At 39.6% G+C, this 18311-nt stretch overlaps 1 protein-coding gene across 1 annotated transcript in view; it reads right to left on the bottom strand.

Moving 5' to 3' along the window:
- LOC144792133 (uncharacterized) overlaps positions 1 to 17677 on the bottom strand; it is a 115337-nt gene extending 97660 nt beyond the window's left edge. The window contains exons 1-2 of the mRNA XM_078667009.1: positions 17242 to 17677; positions 14464 to 14571 (exon numbers count right to left, since the gene is read on the bottom strand). Coding sequence (XP_078523135.1) covers positions 14464 to 14571; positions 17242 to 17677 — 544 coding nt within the window. The remainder of the gene's footprint in view (positions 1 to 14463; positions 14572 to 17241) is intronic.
- Between the last annotated feature and the right edge of the window lie 634 nt (positions 17678 to 18311).

The raw sequence follows: 18311 nt of genomic DNA, 5'->3' as shown, positions 1-18311 counted from the left end.
AAAGCAATTTCATGCTATTTGCAGGAAAGGACAGAGTCATCGCTGTCTTGTGTTGTCACTGCTCCAACTGGACTGGCAGCACATAATATTAAAGGGATTACTTTACATCGTTTACTGATGCTGCCAGTGGAGCATGACAACAAATTAGAATATCATAAGCTATCTGGAGATGCTTGTTTTGAAGTTTCAAGAATCTTGAGGAAAATGAAACTTCTTATCATTGACGAAGTAAGCATGGTTTCCAATGTCATGCTTGCCTTTGTGCATTTGAGGATGCAAGAAGTTCTCAAAACAGAGTATGATGTGTTATTTGGTGGCAAACACATCATTGTTTTCGGAGATCTTTTGCAGCTGACACCAGTGAAAGGGCAACCTGTGTTCAAAATGCTCACGCATGAAGATACCAGGAAGTGCCTAGGCAGCATTGGCAACGTCAATATATGGTTAAACTTCAATTATGCTGAACTGCATGAAAATATGCGTCAGGCGAAGGATGAAGTTTACAAGACTATTCTACAAGATGTTAGAATTGGAAAAGTGACCGAGCATGGGAAAGAAGCTTTACATGCACGATTACTGTCAAATTTATATCCAGAACAAGATGTTGTGCCTGAGAATATTTTTCAGAAAATTACTGAGAAGAAATCTGGAATATGTTTGATGCCAACTCTTGCAGAATGTGCCAAATTTAACAACAAAATGTTGCATTTAGAAAAGCAAGAGATTGTGAAACTGGAAGCTATTGATAGAGTAGAGCATATGGGATCAACAATTATTTTGTCTGAGAATCTGAAAACAAAATTGGATTCATTAGAGAAGAGTATATCTAAAACTGCAGGTTTTGAAAAGACTCTGAATGTGTGCTTGAACTGCCGTATAATTTTAAGAAGGAATTTACATGTTGAAAGAGGTCTGGTAAATGGATCAATGGGTAATGTTGTTGATTTTGTGAAATACAGAAATAGAGATGGAATTGAATTTTTAAAAATTAAATTTGATGGCATTGAGGAAGTACAGCTAATTGCTCGTTGTTCTGCTAGATTTTTGCTTGTAAAAGACTTATATGTTCGCCGTAAGCAGTTTCCTGTTTGCTTGGCATATGCGGTGACAATCCATAAATCGCAAGGTTTAAGTGTAGACAGTGCATTGGTGAATATTGGCAGTTCTGTGTTCAAGGAGGGTATGGCATATGTGGCATTGTCACGAGTTAGAACTTTATCGGGATTGTACTTGATTGAGTGTGATGTCACAAACATTTGTGCAGATCTAGATTGTGTTAAGGAATACAATAGGTTAAGAAGAGAGTATGCGCCACATTTGCCTCAGTTTCCTTTGTTTGAGAAACGTCTGGTAGGCCGGAAACGAAGAAATGAGAACAATACTGGGGAGGTTATAGCAAAAAGACAAAAAGTGAATGAACCTAAAATTACAAGCAGAAACAAAAAGGATTCTGTTGAAGATGTTGTTGGTTTTCAGTTTGAAAACAGTTCTGGTGTCAACTGCTATGCTAATGTAGTAATTAATGTTTTGTTTTCTCTAAAAAATGTAAAAGAAGAGATTGTGGTCAATTCTGATCAAAGATTTTGCGGTTTGTTAAATTCTGTGTTAGAGAAATGTACCACTGATAGAAGAAACATAGAAAGTGTGTCTGAAATTCGAAATCTGTTAGACAGATGTTCAGGCCAAACACAATTCTCTCAAAATATTCAGCAAGATTGTCAGGAGTTTTTAATGTATATGCTTGATGTATTACATGCTGAAGGTGTAGATGTAGATCAGCTGTTTGGGCTTTCTTATCAATGGCAGCATGACTGCGAGAACTGTATGATATCAAGTACTACTAGTGTAGACTCAGAAAGATTTATATATTTAACTTTGCCAGACAGTAAATCAGTCTCCTTTAATAAGCTAGTAAAAGCTGCTAATCACAACATGGCGTGTAGCCAATGTAAATCTGAAATGATGTCCACATTATTTATACGAACATATGGCCAGTATGTCATTTTAATGTTCCAACGATGTAGGCCTGATGGAACAAAATTGACAACTTTAATAAAAAAATTTGTAGCTTCGCAGTTGTCAATATCAGGAAGGACTTTTGTAACTACAGCAATTATATATCATGACGGCCCTTCAATATCATCAGGACATTACACAGCTTATTTAAAGTCTAGAAATGGCTGGTCATTCTGCAATGATTCTGTTTTAATTTTCAAAAAAAAATTGCCGTATGACCTTAAAAACTCTTACCTGGTGTTTTTAAAACCAAAATTTTAGGGAAATAATCTCGGGATGTGCTCTGTGGAATTTCAAGAAGTTCTAATGGCTCCTACACAATTTGGCCTTGAGGATAAGTGTAGTTCAGAGACATAACTTCTAATCATAGGACTGGACATCATGGAGATATATGTGCACTTTGAATGAGTTCAGAAAAACTGTTTCTTTTTATAAGCTAATTGAAGCAGCCAATCAAAACATGGAGTAGAGGGAATGTAAGTCTGCAATGCTGTCTACTGTTTTACATTGCTTTGTGATTAAAAGTGATGTAGAGAATTAAATAATTGTTATAGTCATAGAGGTAGTGTAAGTCTGCTTCATATTAAGCAGTATCAGTGTCATAGGAAATGTAGAACATGACTGAGCAAGAAGGGGAAGATATTACTATTCCAGGATTGTGAAAATGATCTTCAACATTTTAATTCTGAAAGTTGCGGAAATGCCAAATGATGGGATTGGCTAACAAGAAATCCAAGAGTTATACATGGCCCTGAGAAGATTTGGCCTTGTGGAATCTTGTGGTAGAGAGCAAGAAGTCATTTATTGTATGTAACATGTTTTTAAAAACGATGGAGATTTTCTTTCAGAAAGTGGCGGGCTGAAAGTAATAACAGCACAAAAGAGTGTAAGCTATTCATAGGACATCCTTGGACGTCATGGAAAGTAAGTTAACTTTAAGGAGTTCTGATTTTTGATTTCTGATGTTGTATGGGTTTTTTAAACACAATCATTTTGATTGTGTTTTTTTTTCCCCGCTGTTACATGATGAATACCTTCAAGTCACTGTTTTTAGTGAATTTTGATACATTCTGAGAACAGCAAAAATAAACCATTTAACATGTATAATTAATTCTGTACTGTTTGCATTTATGATGTATATGTAGAACTGTGTAGGAGGCATGGAGAAGGTGAGGCTTCTGTAAGTGTCAAAGTTGTTGCATGCAGTGCTGCACTTCTGCGTATTCTTTCATATGCTAGACTACATCTGCACAATGAGATACCTAAGCAAAGGAAACACAAGTGATGTGATTGTGAAATGAGCAAAATAAATTGCATGTATTTCAATTACATCACCTGTGTTTCCTATCATTACGAATCACATTGTGCAGATCAAGTTTAGGTCTGTCCAGGGAAACATAGGAGGTTTGGACTTTGTTGAAGATTGCAGTGGACATGACTCACTTCATTGGTAGACCTTCACATGTATTATGTCCTCTATTCTCTTCAACAACTCGAAATTTCATCTGCAACCCTGAGTAGGCCTCACCTGAAACAAAACTCTGGATAGTAGACATCTTATTGGCATCCTGAAGCAATTATTTTAAATTTTAGTGTCTTGCGACACTTTTCTGAGACAACAGCAATGCAAAAGATGCACCATGTTTTAAGATAGGCCTCACTTCATCTGCATCAAGATACTGTTAGTTTAAAATGTATATCTTTAGGACTGTGTAGCTTCTGTAAGTGTCAAAGTTATTGAAAAACTGTTTGTCCTTCAATCTTTGCCCTTGTCTTTTGTAATTTTTTAATACATGTTTTTATATTTTTCAAATGTTTGTTCTCTCTTTCACAGATTGAAAGTATAAAAATAAAAAATGAGGAATTTAACGACAATTATAAGGTAAGTATTTTGTACTCTTTTCGTTACATTTCTATCACATTGAACTACTATTAGTTCCACTGCTTCATTTCTTTAATCCTCAGTTTCCTGCCTTTGCTACTTCCCTCATTCCTTTCTCTATTACCTACTTACTCAACTCCTTCCACTCTTTTTCTCAGTCCCTCTCTTCTCATAGTTCCTCACTCTTGTTCACTCACTCCGTCTCTATTACTCTTAGTGTCTTTGACTGATCACTGTATCACTATTTGTTCATAATGCTTTCTCTGTGTAGTTGAAGCACACTAAGGGGCATATTATGAATGCAGCCAATAAAATTATTGCTCTTTTTATTGGCAGAAAACTGGTGCAAAAGCGGCTTTAGCGGCAGTTTTCTGCCGCAAAAGCAGCTTTAGCGACACATTTCTGCCGATAAAAGCTGCAAAACTTTTATTGCCTATGTTGATAATATGCCCCTATGTTATTTACATTAGGGCTATATTGTCCAGTATAACAATCAAAATTGCTCTCCAAAGACACCAGGCAAAGCAGACGCTCCCTCAAACAGATCACCAAGCGCAATTTACCCTACTTACAATCTAGCCTCTTCTCTGTCGAGACTTTAGCAATCTTTAGAGCACAAGATAAGATCTTTTCACATGGAAGAGCCAGACGTATTGCAATTCTACTTAAGAAACAAGCATTGGCATAGACAATAGGTCTCGCCTTTGGGACCTTATACGTGTTTAGCCATGCAACAGTTGATGTTGCTGCACCAAGGATATTATGCTGCATAACTAAATACTTAGAAGGTCCCAAAGTCGATACCTATTGGCTATGCCAATGCTTGTTTTTCTTTCACTTCGTTATCTATTTTGTTTTTCACAATTATACCCTCTTCTGTCTGTTCTTTGGTAAATAGATCTATTAAACAGTATCTCTTCTTTACTCCCTATAGCTGTCTTTCTTGAAACATCACTCTCTGTTTACTTTCCTTATACTTACACTTTTTTTAAAAAAAAATTTTTTTTTTTGGTTAGCTCCCGGTCCGCGTACCGGGAAGCTAACCCGGGAGCGAACCAAAAGAAAGAGAGCTTGCCAGAGTGCTAAACATTGTAGCAATTTTTTGGGAAAGGGAAGGTAGTTCTGAAAAGAACTTTTTTTTAATATTTTTGTTGTTTTATATTTTTTTTGTATTTTTTGAACATTTTTTGTTTTTTTTGTATTTTTTGAACGATTTTATATTTTTTTGGGTTTTTTTGGGGGGGGAAACAACAAAAAACAGGCGTTGAAAAAGGCTCAACAGGAGCAAAAAAAAATTACTGGGGGCGGTTAGGGCAATCATGGTGTTCATACGCCAGGTTCAGTGCATTGATGCTCATGTTGCCACAAGCTAATAATGCACGACAGCGCATACATAAGTGTATCATGTTCCCAAAATTAGGTTGGATATTTGGCACAGTTTCCCGTGCCTCCTCTGGTGATAAAGAAACCGATGTTGTTGGTCTCGCCACAGGAGTTGGTCGAGGATTGTCCATCATATCCCTTAATTCCGCCCGGCTGTCATTTAGGGGATGTTTCCTCATCATGTGCCTATGCATGGTATGATTACCGTAGCTGTATTTTTTGTCCGTCCCTCTGGACAATTGTTCCTTGCATATGAGGCATGTTGCGTACCTGGCATTGACCTTTTTTGGGCCACGAGGGATGGAAAAAAACTGCCAGATGAAACTGGGTTTCTTTCTTGAAACCCGGAGCAACTCTTCCAGGAATTGTGGTTGTTCTCCCTCCTCATCCATCTCTTCATCTTCCTCCTCAGTGTTGGTAACCACCTGGGGAGGTGGTCCTCTCTTCCCATGAGGAGGTGGAGGTGGTGGTGGGGGTGCACCAGCTGAAGCAATCAGTGAAGCCATTTTCATACAATCAAAATAGGTCTTCCAAGAAGCAAAATAGGTCTTCCTCTCACAATAATGAAAGTCAGAGTGAGGAAAGAAGGAGTGGTTTTCATCATTTGGAAAAAACAATACTTCTTAACCAATGAAAAGTGTTATTTTTAGGTCACATGACCTAGCCTTCCATAATTATGAAACTAAAAGTGAAATGAACCAATGAAAAGTTTTATTAACAAGTCACATGACCTCTCACGCTCATGTTACGCGCTGCGGAACGCTCCCCGGTTAGCTTCCGGTTCGCTGCGCTTCGCGCCTCGGTCCGCGCCCCGGGACACTTCCGGGTGCGCTAACGCGATACGTCACAAGACGCATTTCGCGGCAACGCGATACGTCGTGCTTTCGCGCCGCGGATCGCTTCCGGGGAGTTGCGTTTCGCGCCTCGGTCCGCGCCCCGGGGCACTTCCGGGTGCGCTAACGCAGTACGTCATAAGACGCATTACGCGGCAACGCGATACCGTCACTATGTTGATTTGTTACCGGTTCGCGGACCGGATCGCGGAATCGAATTGAGCTAACGGGAAGCTTCCCGGTTAGCGGACCGGGAGCGAAACAAAAAAAATATTTAAAAAAATGTATTAATAAACATATAAAATATATTTTTGGATTTAAAGAAGAATACATTTTACAGCTGTAGATATTAGCTTTTAAAAAACCAATGAAATTCACTGAAAAAACCATAGGTTATAGACCATATATAGTTAGGAATTAGCATTTACAAAACCTTGAAAATTCACTGAAAAAACCATAGGTTATAGACCATATATAGTTAGGAATTAGCATTTAAAAAACCTTATTTTACTCACACAAAACCATTGAAATTCCATATATAGTTAGTTGTACTAACTATATATCGCGCACCCGCAATCCACTGCTGATGATGTCACATATTACATCATTCATGACATGGTCAGTGACATCACTGATGACATCACTGATGACATCTCAAATGACATCACTGATGACATCACTGATGACATCTCAAATGACATCACTGATGACATCACTGATGACATCTCATTTGACATTACTGATGACATCACTGATGACATCATTCATGTGATAATACGATGAAGCTCTTCAGACTCTAATATAACCTTAGATACAGTAAGTGTAAACAGACACTCACAGACTGTCACTCATCCATAGAGTTACACACACACCTAGTCAGTCATGCAAATAATCAATCACACATCCATTTTCTCAACTATACAGTTATACACACCTTACTTATTCAAACATATACTAACACATATTTACTCTCTTATACAATCCCTGATACAAGTTCACAATGATCCATACAGCCACTCACACATTCACTGGCTCTTATGCACAGTTATTTATATATGTCAACTCTCACATGTACTGTGTTTTACATATGTACTTACTTATACATGTAGCACTGAGATATCCATTCACTCAGCAATACACTCATGCACACAGTCAACCGCCCATACAGCTGTTTCCACATGCACTTTTGAACCCATACATCTAGTGAATCAACTGCTCACACATCTATGCACAGAGTCATACACCTCCCAGCCACCCATACACACTCTCAGTCTCCCATACAAATACGTAGGCAACCAATCAATAACGCATATAGTTAATCATATAGCTAATGATCAACACATGCAGCAGTTTATAGAACAACAGACATAATGATGCACAAATTGAGACAGTTTAGTCACTAACCCATGCATTCAGTGAGACACATTTAACCACTCACTCATACAGTCAGTCATGCACCTACTAAATCCTTCATCCAGACATTTATACATCCACTCATTCTTCAATATGTAAGACATATTTTAACTTTACAGAAACATACAGTCACTGGATGTTGTCATCAGTGATGTCATCAGTGATGTCATTTGAGATGTCATCAGTGATGTCATCAGTGATGTCACTGACCATGTCATGAATGATGTAATATGTGACATCATCAGCAGTGGATTGCGGGTGCGCGATATATAGTTAGTACAACTAACTATATATGGAATTTCAATGGTTTTGTGTGAGTAAAATAAGGTTTTTTAAATGCTAATTCCTAACTATATATGGTCTATAACCTATGGTTTTTTCAGTGAATTTTCAAGGTTTTGTAAATGCTAATTCCTTACTATATATGGTCTATAACCTATGGTTTTTTCAGTGAATATATATATATATATATATATATATATATATATATCTATATAAACTAACATCAATGTGTCACCAGATACTCCGATTGGTCCGTCAATTCACAGAATTTCACTGGCCAATAACTACTGCCAGACCCGCAAGTACGTACAAGGGGAAACATCCTAAACAACGAAGTGTTAATAACGACTCACCTTAACAACGAAGTCCGAACAACGATAAATTCTCATCAACAAATTCCTGAACAACGAAGTCCTGAACCACGACTTTTACGGTGGTTTATCATAGCTCGTTGTAAAGCTTTTGTGGTTCAGGAAGTCATGGTTTAGACATATACCACGTACAAGGGTTGTCCTCATATTGCCTTCAGTGCCATATTCCGAGACACTGAACACAATTTCGAGCAGAGGAAATGCTCAAAGCACCAAGGCAAGCGCGAAAAAGAGAATCAACTGCATCTTGGATTAAAATCTATTTCTTCTCCTTTTTATTTTTCAAGAACAAATATGTATTACACATATGAAACAGTCATGTATACTCTGTTTACTTAATAACTAATTAGAACTGAGTAACCAGTTCCAAAAATGTATTTTTAATAATATTGAAAATGGTAACGCGCCTATTAGTGCAGTACCAAAATATCTCATCAAATGGATCCTTGTCAACAACAAGCACATACAATCACACCTGTGAATCAAGACAAATATGATTATAAGCCCAACAACTATGTGAAACACAGCATCACATTATATCATATATATATATACAGTATAAAAAAAACACTCTGAAATGAGAGGTTCAGCAAAAATACACAACCAAGTAGGTGACTTTCCGTAAGAAAATGATGCCTGTTATCTGTACTACTATTATAAAGCGAGAACTGGGAACCTTTGAGGCGGGTAAACTCCAGAAGTACACCATCAATCATAACACCCAATACAGCATTGGAAAGGGGAGGTCCAGGAGATGGACACAGGCTATACATTTGTACAACATATACATTACGAAGGGCAAACAACATTCCAGAGAAAGTAGTTCCTTGTGGGCGTTGTTCTCAATGTGGGCGGTAACATTGGCAGAGGGGCATGTCCCATTCACTCGGTTTCAAGCACTCAAGCACACACACAACAACAGATTCTGATAGCACACACAGAACACAGCAACCAACACACACACAACACAGCAACCAACAGATTCTGCAAACACACACAAGCACACACACAGCATAGCAACTTCTGCAAAAACACAGTTTAATGCACGTCCACTTCAGGACATAAACATTGTTTTTAAAATAGCAATTTCGGAATGATCTTTTTAAAATATGTGCAAAATCGCTAAATCTGAATCTGCAATAGGCTTAGTACTCACTGACTCCACAGGGTTTCGAGGCAACAAAAACAAAGGGGCGCAGCCTCAGCAAGGTTCCGAGGCAAAGGGCGCGGCTTCAGGACGAAAAGTCAATCAAGGTTGGCCAAGCCACACAAGCATCCAATCGCGCAACACTCTTGGCCGTGACACCCACAAAACAACCTTGCACAACCAGTCAATCACGCCACCACGCCTTCCAGCAAACAACCAATCGCCCCACACACATTACACTAATAACCAATCACGCAAGCACCGCACCTTCCAGCAAACAACCAATGGTGCCACACACATTACACAAATAACCAATCACGCAAGCAATCACACAAGTAGCACATTCATTGTAAAGAAAATGAATAAAAACCTTCGGCCATTGGTCCAACACGCACGTGATTCCTAGGAGCATTATTGCTGTCGGAGCCACTAACGCGGGGAAACAACTGAGCAAGACATATTGTCACAGGCCACGGAAACATTTGCATGTACGCTCTTTAAAAAACGATTCCAGAGTTGCGCACTGTTATTCAAAGGGGATACACAGGGGGCGGCCAGGAAAATAATCAGGGAGAACAAGCCTCTTTCCCATTTTACAACAAGGCATCAAGTACGCTCTGTAAACGCGGGGCGGCCAGGGAAATAATCAGGGATAATTTAACAAGCCTCAATAACATTACACAAGGAGGCATGATGGACGGTAATTAACTGTCTAACGTTCTTGCAGGGACAAGCAAAAAAACGAGTTCACAGCAGTCCCTGGACACAGCGCTCACAATACACAGTCAGAGCATTATTTCTGTGTGGACTTACAGGTTGTGAGAGGGCACAGAACGAGCCACAATAACGCTGTTGCAAGGCCCTGGAAAGGGGGCAGCCAGGGCCTCATTGAGGACGCTTTACACAACGTGAATGCATGCTAATTGAAAAATAAACTCAAAAATACAAATTACAACAGGGCGGACATGCTTGCAGAGGGAAACAAATAGCCCTGCTCTATCCCCTCGCCGTAATTAGCCAAAAGACAACAACACATTTAAAATATGTACAACACATCACAGGTTCAACAAGGGGGCAGGCACTCAACAAAAAAAATGAAGATTTAAATAACACTCATTAAACTTCACATTACAGGCACACTACATTACACATTAAGACAGGGGAAAGACAGGAAAACAAAAACAGGAGGAATTAGTGAAACATAAAAAAGGAAGATTTACATAACACTCCTTACACTTCTAACAAAAAATACCACTACATTACACGTTGCCACAGGGGGCGGACAAGAACACATAAAACAGGAGGATTTAAATAAGCAGCATTTACATTACAAAAAGAGGCATGAGGTATAGTAATTGACGGCGCTTTACGCTACTTGATGCTGCCGCATTTACATTACAAAAAGAGACATAAGGTATATTAATTAACGCTGCTTTACGCTACTTGATGCTGCTTTGCTTTGTGGAACATATAACCACACTTACACATGATCAAAAACATAATTAAGGATATTTAAAAGGACATTATTTCTTTACAACGCTAACACCCCCTAACAACGTTGTTCAGGCACAAAAGTTTGAGCGTTCTCTCTTTATAATAGTAGTATACATATTGCTTTTCAAAAACACACACCTTTAACATACTCTACTCTACTCAGAACACCCACTGTACTACTTTTTTTTTATTTCCACACTCTTATATAGCGCAAACTACACCTGAATCGGCTATCAAAACGCTTTACATAGCACCAGTTACGTTACATGAGGACACACCTTCATTTTTTTTAAGGCACGGGGAGATTACGTGATTTGCCCAGAATCACAGATTGTCACGCCTCATTCATTACACTTTCAGAACATATCCAAACCACACATAGCCTACTACAAAAAGGTGCACAACATAAACATTCTAGGACAAATACAATATTGCAAAACACAATACAAATTAACATAAATATCATTACACTTTTTACAAATATTACAATCACTTTCTTACAATGGTGAAGAGGAAGACACAACTTTCAAGGGCAACATATAAAACACGGGCACAAAGGAATAAGCGCATACGACTAACACAATAACAGGATCACAACCACTTAACAAACATCGCTGATCCATACACTTCTCAGCTTTCACAGCCAATTCAGCACAACAGTGACAAGCCATCAACGTCCACTACTATACCTCATACTTCCACTTTACAAACTTCAACAAGAGAAGCTCAAACACAACTTACAGACCAACCTTTACTTATGCTTCCAATAACAGTACATAGCCTCAAATCAGCATTCAACTACCACCCACTTATTGACTACATGAACAAATGCAGATGTTATAATAGGAAACATGGACAGTGTCTGTAACAAGTGCTACGCACAGAAATGGAAGGCGGAACCTAAAGGCCTTTGTTGCTCATCAGGAAAGGTCAATATCAATAACATACAAGAACCACCTCCAATCATTAAACAACTACTTGATGGCACTCACCCACTTTCAAATCATTTCTTAACAAACACACGCCGTTACAATACTCTATTCCAAATGACATCCTTTGGTGCAAATGAAGTCAAAGAAGGCAATTTCATGCCTACTTTTAAAATACATGGACAGTTATACCACTTAATTGGCAGCATGCTTCCAGAAGAAGGAAAGTCTCCACAGTTTCTACAAATATATTTCCTTTCCGCAATGCAACAAGTTGATGCACAATCACACATGATCCCAAACAGACATCTAATTGAAGAACTACAAACCACATTTCACACTCATAACACGTACATTAGGTCACTTAAATACAACTATGAGATGCATTCACATGATGAAGATTTAAAAATTATCATACACGCTGATCAACCCCCTCCAAATACACATCCAGGGAGATATAATGCACCAACAACTGATGAAGTTGCAGTTCTTTTAGTTAATGAAAACAAAGGCCCACGCGACATTGTCTTACATTCACGAGAAGGAATATTACGTAAAGTCTCCGAATTGCATAGATCATATGACCCCTTACAATATCCCATTCTATTCCCGAGAGGTGAAGATGGTTATTGTCTAAACATACCACTAGCAAACTGCGGTAAGAACAAAACTGTTACATGCATGCAATACTATGCCTATACTCTAATGGTTAGATCCACAACTTTCAATACCTTACATTGGTTTCGAAATCTTTTTAATCAATATATTGTTGATATGATGGCAAAAATGATCACCGAAAGGCTCAACTTCATACGCCGCAATCAAACACAACTACGGGCAGAAAACTACATAAACTTAAAAGATGCACTCAATCAAGATCAGCACCTTCAAGTTTCGGATATTGGACAACACGTCATTTTACCCGCTACCTTCACTGGCTCGCCCAGGTACATGCACGAAAAGACACAAGATGCAATGACATACGTTAGGCACTATGGGAGACCTGATTTGTTCATCACCTTCACATGCAATCCAGAGTGGCCAGAAATTAAAAAAAAATTATTTCCTAAACAAAGATCATGCGATAGACATGACATCATTGCACGTGTATTCAATTTAAAAGTGAAAGCACTCATGAAAATAATAACGCAAAAACATATCTTTGGATATGCCAAAGCTAACATATTTACCATTGAATGGCAAAAGAGGGGACTGCTACACGTGCACATCCTATTGTGGCTTGAACCTAAAATACAAGCAGACGAAGTAGATCTCATTATATCCGCTGCGCTGCCAGATCCTGTCAACGATGAACAACTATTTTTGATTGTTAAAAAGAACATGTTGCATGGCCCATGTGGTGAACACAACGTTCTATCACCATGTATGAAGAATGGGATTTGTACCAAAAAATACCCACGCCCTCTCACTAATGAAACAGAAACTGGTGTTAATGGTTATCCCATTTACCGTAGAAGGAGCCCACAACATGGCGGACAGACAATCACAATGACTGTTAGAGGCGAAGAAATTACTGTCGATAATCAGTGGGTGGTTCCATATTCACCTGTACTATGTCGCACTTTTAATGCTCACATTAATATTGAATACTGCCAATCAGTAAAAGCTATTAAATATATCAACAAAGGCTCAGATCAAGCAACTGCTACTATTGCAAACAAACATAATGAAATTGAAACATATCTCAATGGCAGGTATATTAGTACTACAGAGGCTGTTTGGCGCATCCTTCAGTTTAACATTCATGAAAGACATCCGACGGTCACACACCTAGCTGTACATCTGCCAAATGGACAAGGAGTCTATTTTAATGAAAAAACAATGAACCGAGTAGCAGACAATTCAACACCTACAACACTTACTGCCTTCTTTAAATTGTGTGCCACGGACACTTTTGCAAAAACATTGCTATACCAAGAGGTTCCACAATACTATACCTGGGGAAAACATACTTTTACACGGAGGAAACGTGGAATTGACGTATTAGGTCACCCTGGAGTAAAAAAGGACTCGGCTCTTGGGAGATTGTACACTATTCACCCAAACCAATCTGAGTGCTTCCATTTACGCATTCTTTTACAACATATTCGGGGACCTACAAGCTTTGAAAGTCTTTTAACCGTTCATGGACAATTAATGCCTACCTACCAAGCTGCATGTAAATCACTTGGACTCATTGAAGACGACCAACATTGGAAACATACTTTAAGTGATGCTGCCCTTTCAGATTGCCCTAATCAACTACGCCAATTATTTGTTACTATTCTGATATTCTGTAACCCTTCGGATCCAATGTCTTTATGGGAGGAATACAAAGAACATTTATGTGAAGATATCCTGCACAGAAATCAACAAGAAACACATGATGACTCAATACCATTCACTAATGACATCTTTAACCAAGGACTCATAGCAATAGAAGACTCCCTCTATGAACTAAATGAGAAATCTTTAAAAGATTTCAAATTGCCAGAAAGTTATAGAACGATACATAACACTAACAAACACACTCAAATACTACCTTCGAATTATAACATCCATCATTACGTAGAACAACATTTACCAAACTTAGTTCCGGATCAAAATGTTGCATACAACACCATTGTTCAAAGTGTGGAAAGTAAAGAAGGTAAATTATTCTTCTTAGACGCACCAGGTGGAACAGAGACAACGTACTTAATAAACCTCATACCAGCTAAAATACGTTCTTCAGGACTATTGGCTCTTGCTGTAGCATCTTCGGGAATAGCTGCTACTTTGCTAACTGGTGGGAAAACTGCACATTCAACGTTTAAACTACCTTTAAATGTTTCAGTGGAGAAAGAGTCAACGTGCTCTGTACGCAAAAATGGACCCTTAGAAACACTGCTTCAAAGAGTCTCTCTTATCGTGTGGGACGAATGTACTATGACACACCGCGCACATATAGACGCCGTCAATAGAACTCTATAAGACATTCGAAATGTTAATACCATAATGGGTGGTGTTACTTTTGTGTTTGCTGGAGACTTCAGACAAACTCTTCCTGTTGTTCCAAGATGAACACGTGCGGACATACTAAAAGCATGCTTAAAAGCATCACAACTCTTGGACTGTGTTCAAACTCTCACATTACGCACTAACATGAGGACACATTTAGGTGGTGGAGATAGTCACTTTGCTGATCTTCTACTACAACTTGGTAATGGTGAAGCGCCTACCAATAACGACAATATTAATATTCACAAATTTGGTACGCCAGTGTCTACCTTACAGGAACTCATACAACATGTATACCCGGACATAGAGCAGATTGCTACAAGAGACTTCCGGTAGATTTGTGAAAGAGCTATAGTTGCACCCAGAAACTCAAGTGTCAACCATATCAATGAACACATACTACTTCAAATACCAGGAGAGACAAAAGTCTATAAATCCATTGATACAGTATTAGAAACTGAAGACGCCGTGCATTATCCTCAAGAATTCCTAAACTCACTTAACCCATTCGGACTTCCACCTCATGTACTACAAATTAAAGTTGGGATTCCCATCATGTTATTACACAACCTACATCCGCCTGATCTATGCAATGGGACACGACTACAAGTTATAAGTCTTTTACCCTATGTCATTAAAGCTACTATTCTCTCTGGCCCTGCCGCGGGACACTTAGCACACATTCCACGCATACCCATGATCCCAAATGATCTACCATTTCAATTTAAACGCTTGCAATTCCCTATTAACATTGCTTTTGCTTCTACTATTAACAAATCTCAAGGACAAACATACAAAGTTATAGGCATTGACTTACGAGAAGACTGTTTCACTCATGGGCAGTTATATGTTGCTCTTTCAAGGTCTGGAAATTTGAAAAACCAATTTATTCTACGTCCACAATCAAATGAAGCCAAAAATGTTGTGTACCGAGAAATATTAAAAGCTTTATAATACTTTTTCACACATTACTTTTCTCCCCCGGATGACGTCGGGACGGGCTGCTAGTATGTTATGATAAAGAACTGACACCACAAGAAACAACAGTCATGAATTGAGAAATGCAGACAATAATAGGTATATTCCCTCCAGAAGACAAGTAATGTTGATCATACAGAACCTCGTATATCAAGAACATCATAGGTAGAAGAAAAGTTTACTATAAAGTAAAACAATCAGGTATCAAGACTTTTATGTATGATTAGCGGCTTTGCCAGAGACCCAAATGGCCCGATACCTAGGGCATATTGTCTGAGGTCAACAACAACAAGACATCAACTTTACATTGGTCTTGGAACAGGTTGGCCCAACGCGTGCATCACAAGCCTTTGCCTGCCAATTTACAGCACTGCAATATGGAATGGGAATAGGAATTACCTGCAGTTGAGGTAATATTTATGCATTCACTAGACAGTTCCTTTGCCATAAAGGAAGACCTCACAAACAAATAGCATTCAAAAGAAAGCAAAGCATATACTTTGAGACAGAGCAATTATTCAACTTGCTGAAGCACCCGCTTACTCCAGGAGTAGAACCAAAAAGTCCCAATACACAAGCCTACAACTGTAATAACCGTATGTCTCTAAAAGAAACACTGACGAATAAACCATGCAACTTGCATACTATACTGCTTCAAAGAAGCATGCGACGATCCGCTTCCATTGAGGAAGTCACCTCTCCTAATGATAGCCTCTTGAGCAGAAAGCTCATCATCATCAGAGGCCAGGGAACAAAGGGAACCTCCCTCAGACATCTAAATCGTTACACAAATAAAAAAGAATTTGGTACTGAGGTTATAACCACCGCTCCAGGGTAATCGTGGTAGAACTGAAACTGAAACTGGACATATACAAAGTCCTAACAAGGCTACTCCTTCATCAACAAAATCATATGTCCCAAGCTTAGGGACAAGCAAATTAACACAGTGACAGAAAATGTAGGACTACGACTCTGTACCTCTCTGCCTTCCATAGAAGAATTTAACGCTGCATCTACCTGATCCCCAAAAAGACAGGCACCATCAAATGGTATGTTGGCCAAAGCTGACTAGACAGCTTCCGAAAAGCCTGGTGATGCCAACCGAGACCGATGCCTTAGCGCCACTGCAGATTGCATGGCCAGACCCACAGAATCCGTTGTATCCCATGATGCACCTTATGGTAAGCCTAGTAGCCTGCTGACCATCTCTCAACATTTTGCCTACCTCAGCACGGAGGTTATCTAGAAGAGATGGGAGCATGTTCAGTAAAGAATCCCATAAGGCATGGGAAAATGCCCCATCGCACAAGTCGTGTTGGTCGCTCTCAATGCTGAGCTGGCTTGAGCAAATATGTGCTTACCACAAGCATCACGACCCCTAGAATCCTTACCCACCGGAATCTTAGGAGTAGAATCTACATCCTGTGAAGACATTGCAGCCTGAGTCACGAGGCCACGAGTAGAAGGATGTCTATGCAAATAACTGGGCCCACAGGTGCACGCAGATGCTTACATGCAATATCACGGTCAGCTGAGAACTCCGACTCAGGCTTGGCCAAAGCACCTAACAAAATGTCAAATAGGGCCTCACTATACAGAAGAACAGGCTCTTCCTCTATCTGTCGCTGGCAAAGGATTTCGAACAAAGGGTCTGTAGACCTCTGCACCATGGGCAGTAACAAGTCTAAAACTGCAGCCACTTTCCTCAGCATGTCTGTGAAGGAGAAACTTGCTTCCATGCCAAGATTAGGAGGAGAAATCAACCCAGAGGCTGGTGAAGAATCCAACCCACTAGCCTCACCAATAGCTGTAAACCAGCTCTCCTCCATTTGAAACACATTGTTGTCCGAAATGGCCTGAAGGAGTCCTGCACCAGTCAACACAAGTGGACCTCCTAATGCCTGTTCCTGAAAAGGGGTCACAAAGTGTCCAAACCCCTCAGGTTGCATTGCCGACTCCACATCCAATGCCATAGGACATCTGCTAGGGGAGTAGAGGCGCCTTCGACCCGCACCGCCAATGTCAATGTCGGAGTTGGTTGGTCAAAGACTGCCGTCACAGGCAAAGTTCCCGAAGAACTGTGATCTTGTGCCAAAACTACGCCAACAAACGTCTACCAGCACTGAACCATCGACTCTGATGGCACAACCGTCACCAAGGACAAATCCTCTGATGGCGCCCCACTCACCTCCTTGGGGCCTAGAAGAGATCCAGAGGGAGATGGGGTCCCAGAGATGAGGTGCAAGGAATTATAATATTCCCTCATCCTAGACATCAATGTTCTGGCTCCCAGAAACACGGGGAGACACGTGTGAAGTTGCATACAACTTCCTCAACCGTTGAGCTGGAGGAGCCATGAGAGATGGAGTCTTCATGCGGTGAAGTCCAAGAGTGCCACAACTTCAACCGTCCCTTACCTTTTGACTTCCCTGAAGAATGATGTCCTCCAAACCAACTTCACCTCCTAGATCAAGCCATCAAATGCTCTACGCGGGATGATGAGGATCACGACACACACGCTGCCACTAATTTCAAACACCGCTCCTTTAGCAAATTGTATGCAGGTCCGTCACGAACATATGT

This window comes from Lissotriton helveticus, chromosome 11 (genome assembly GCF_964261635.1).
Source record: "Lissotriton helveticus chromosome 11, aLisHel1.1, whole genome shotgun sequence".
Lineage (NCBI taxonomy): Eukaryota > Metazoa > Chordata > Amphibia > Caudata > Salamandridae > Lissotriton > Lissotriton helveticus.
The sequence above is the reverse complement of the archived record's forward strand: the minus strand, read 5'-3'. Positions and strand labels throughout refer to the sequence as shown.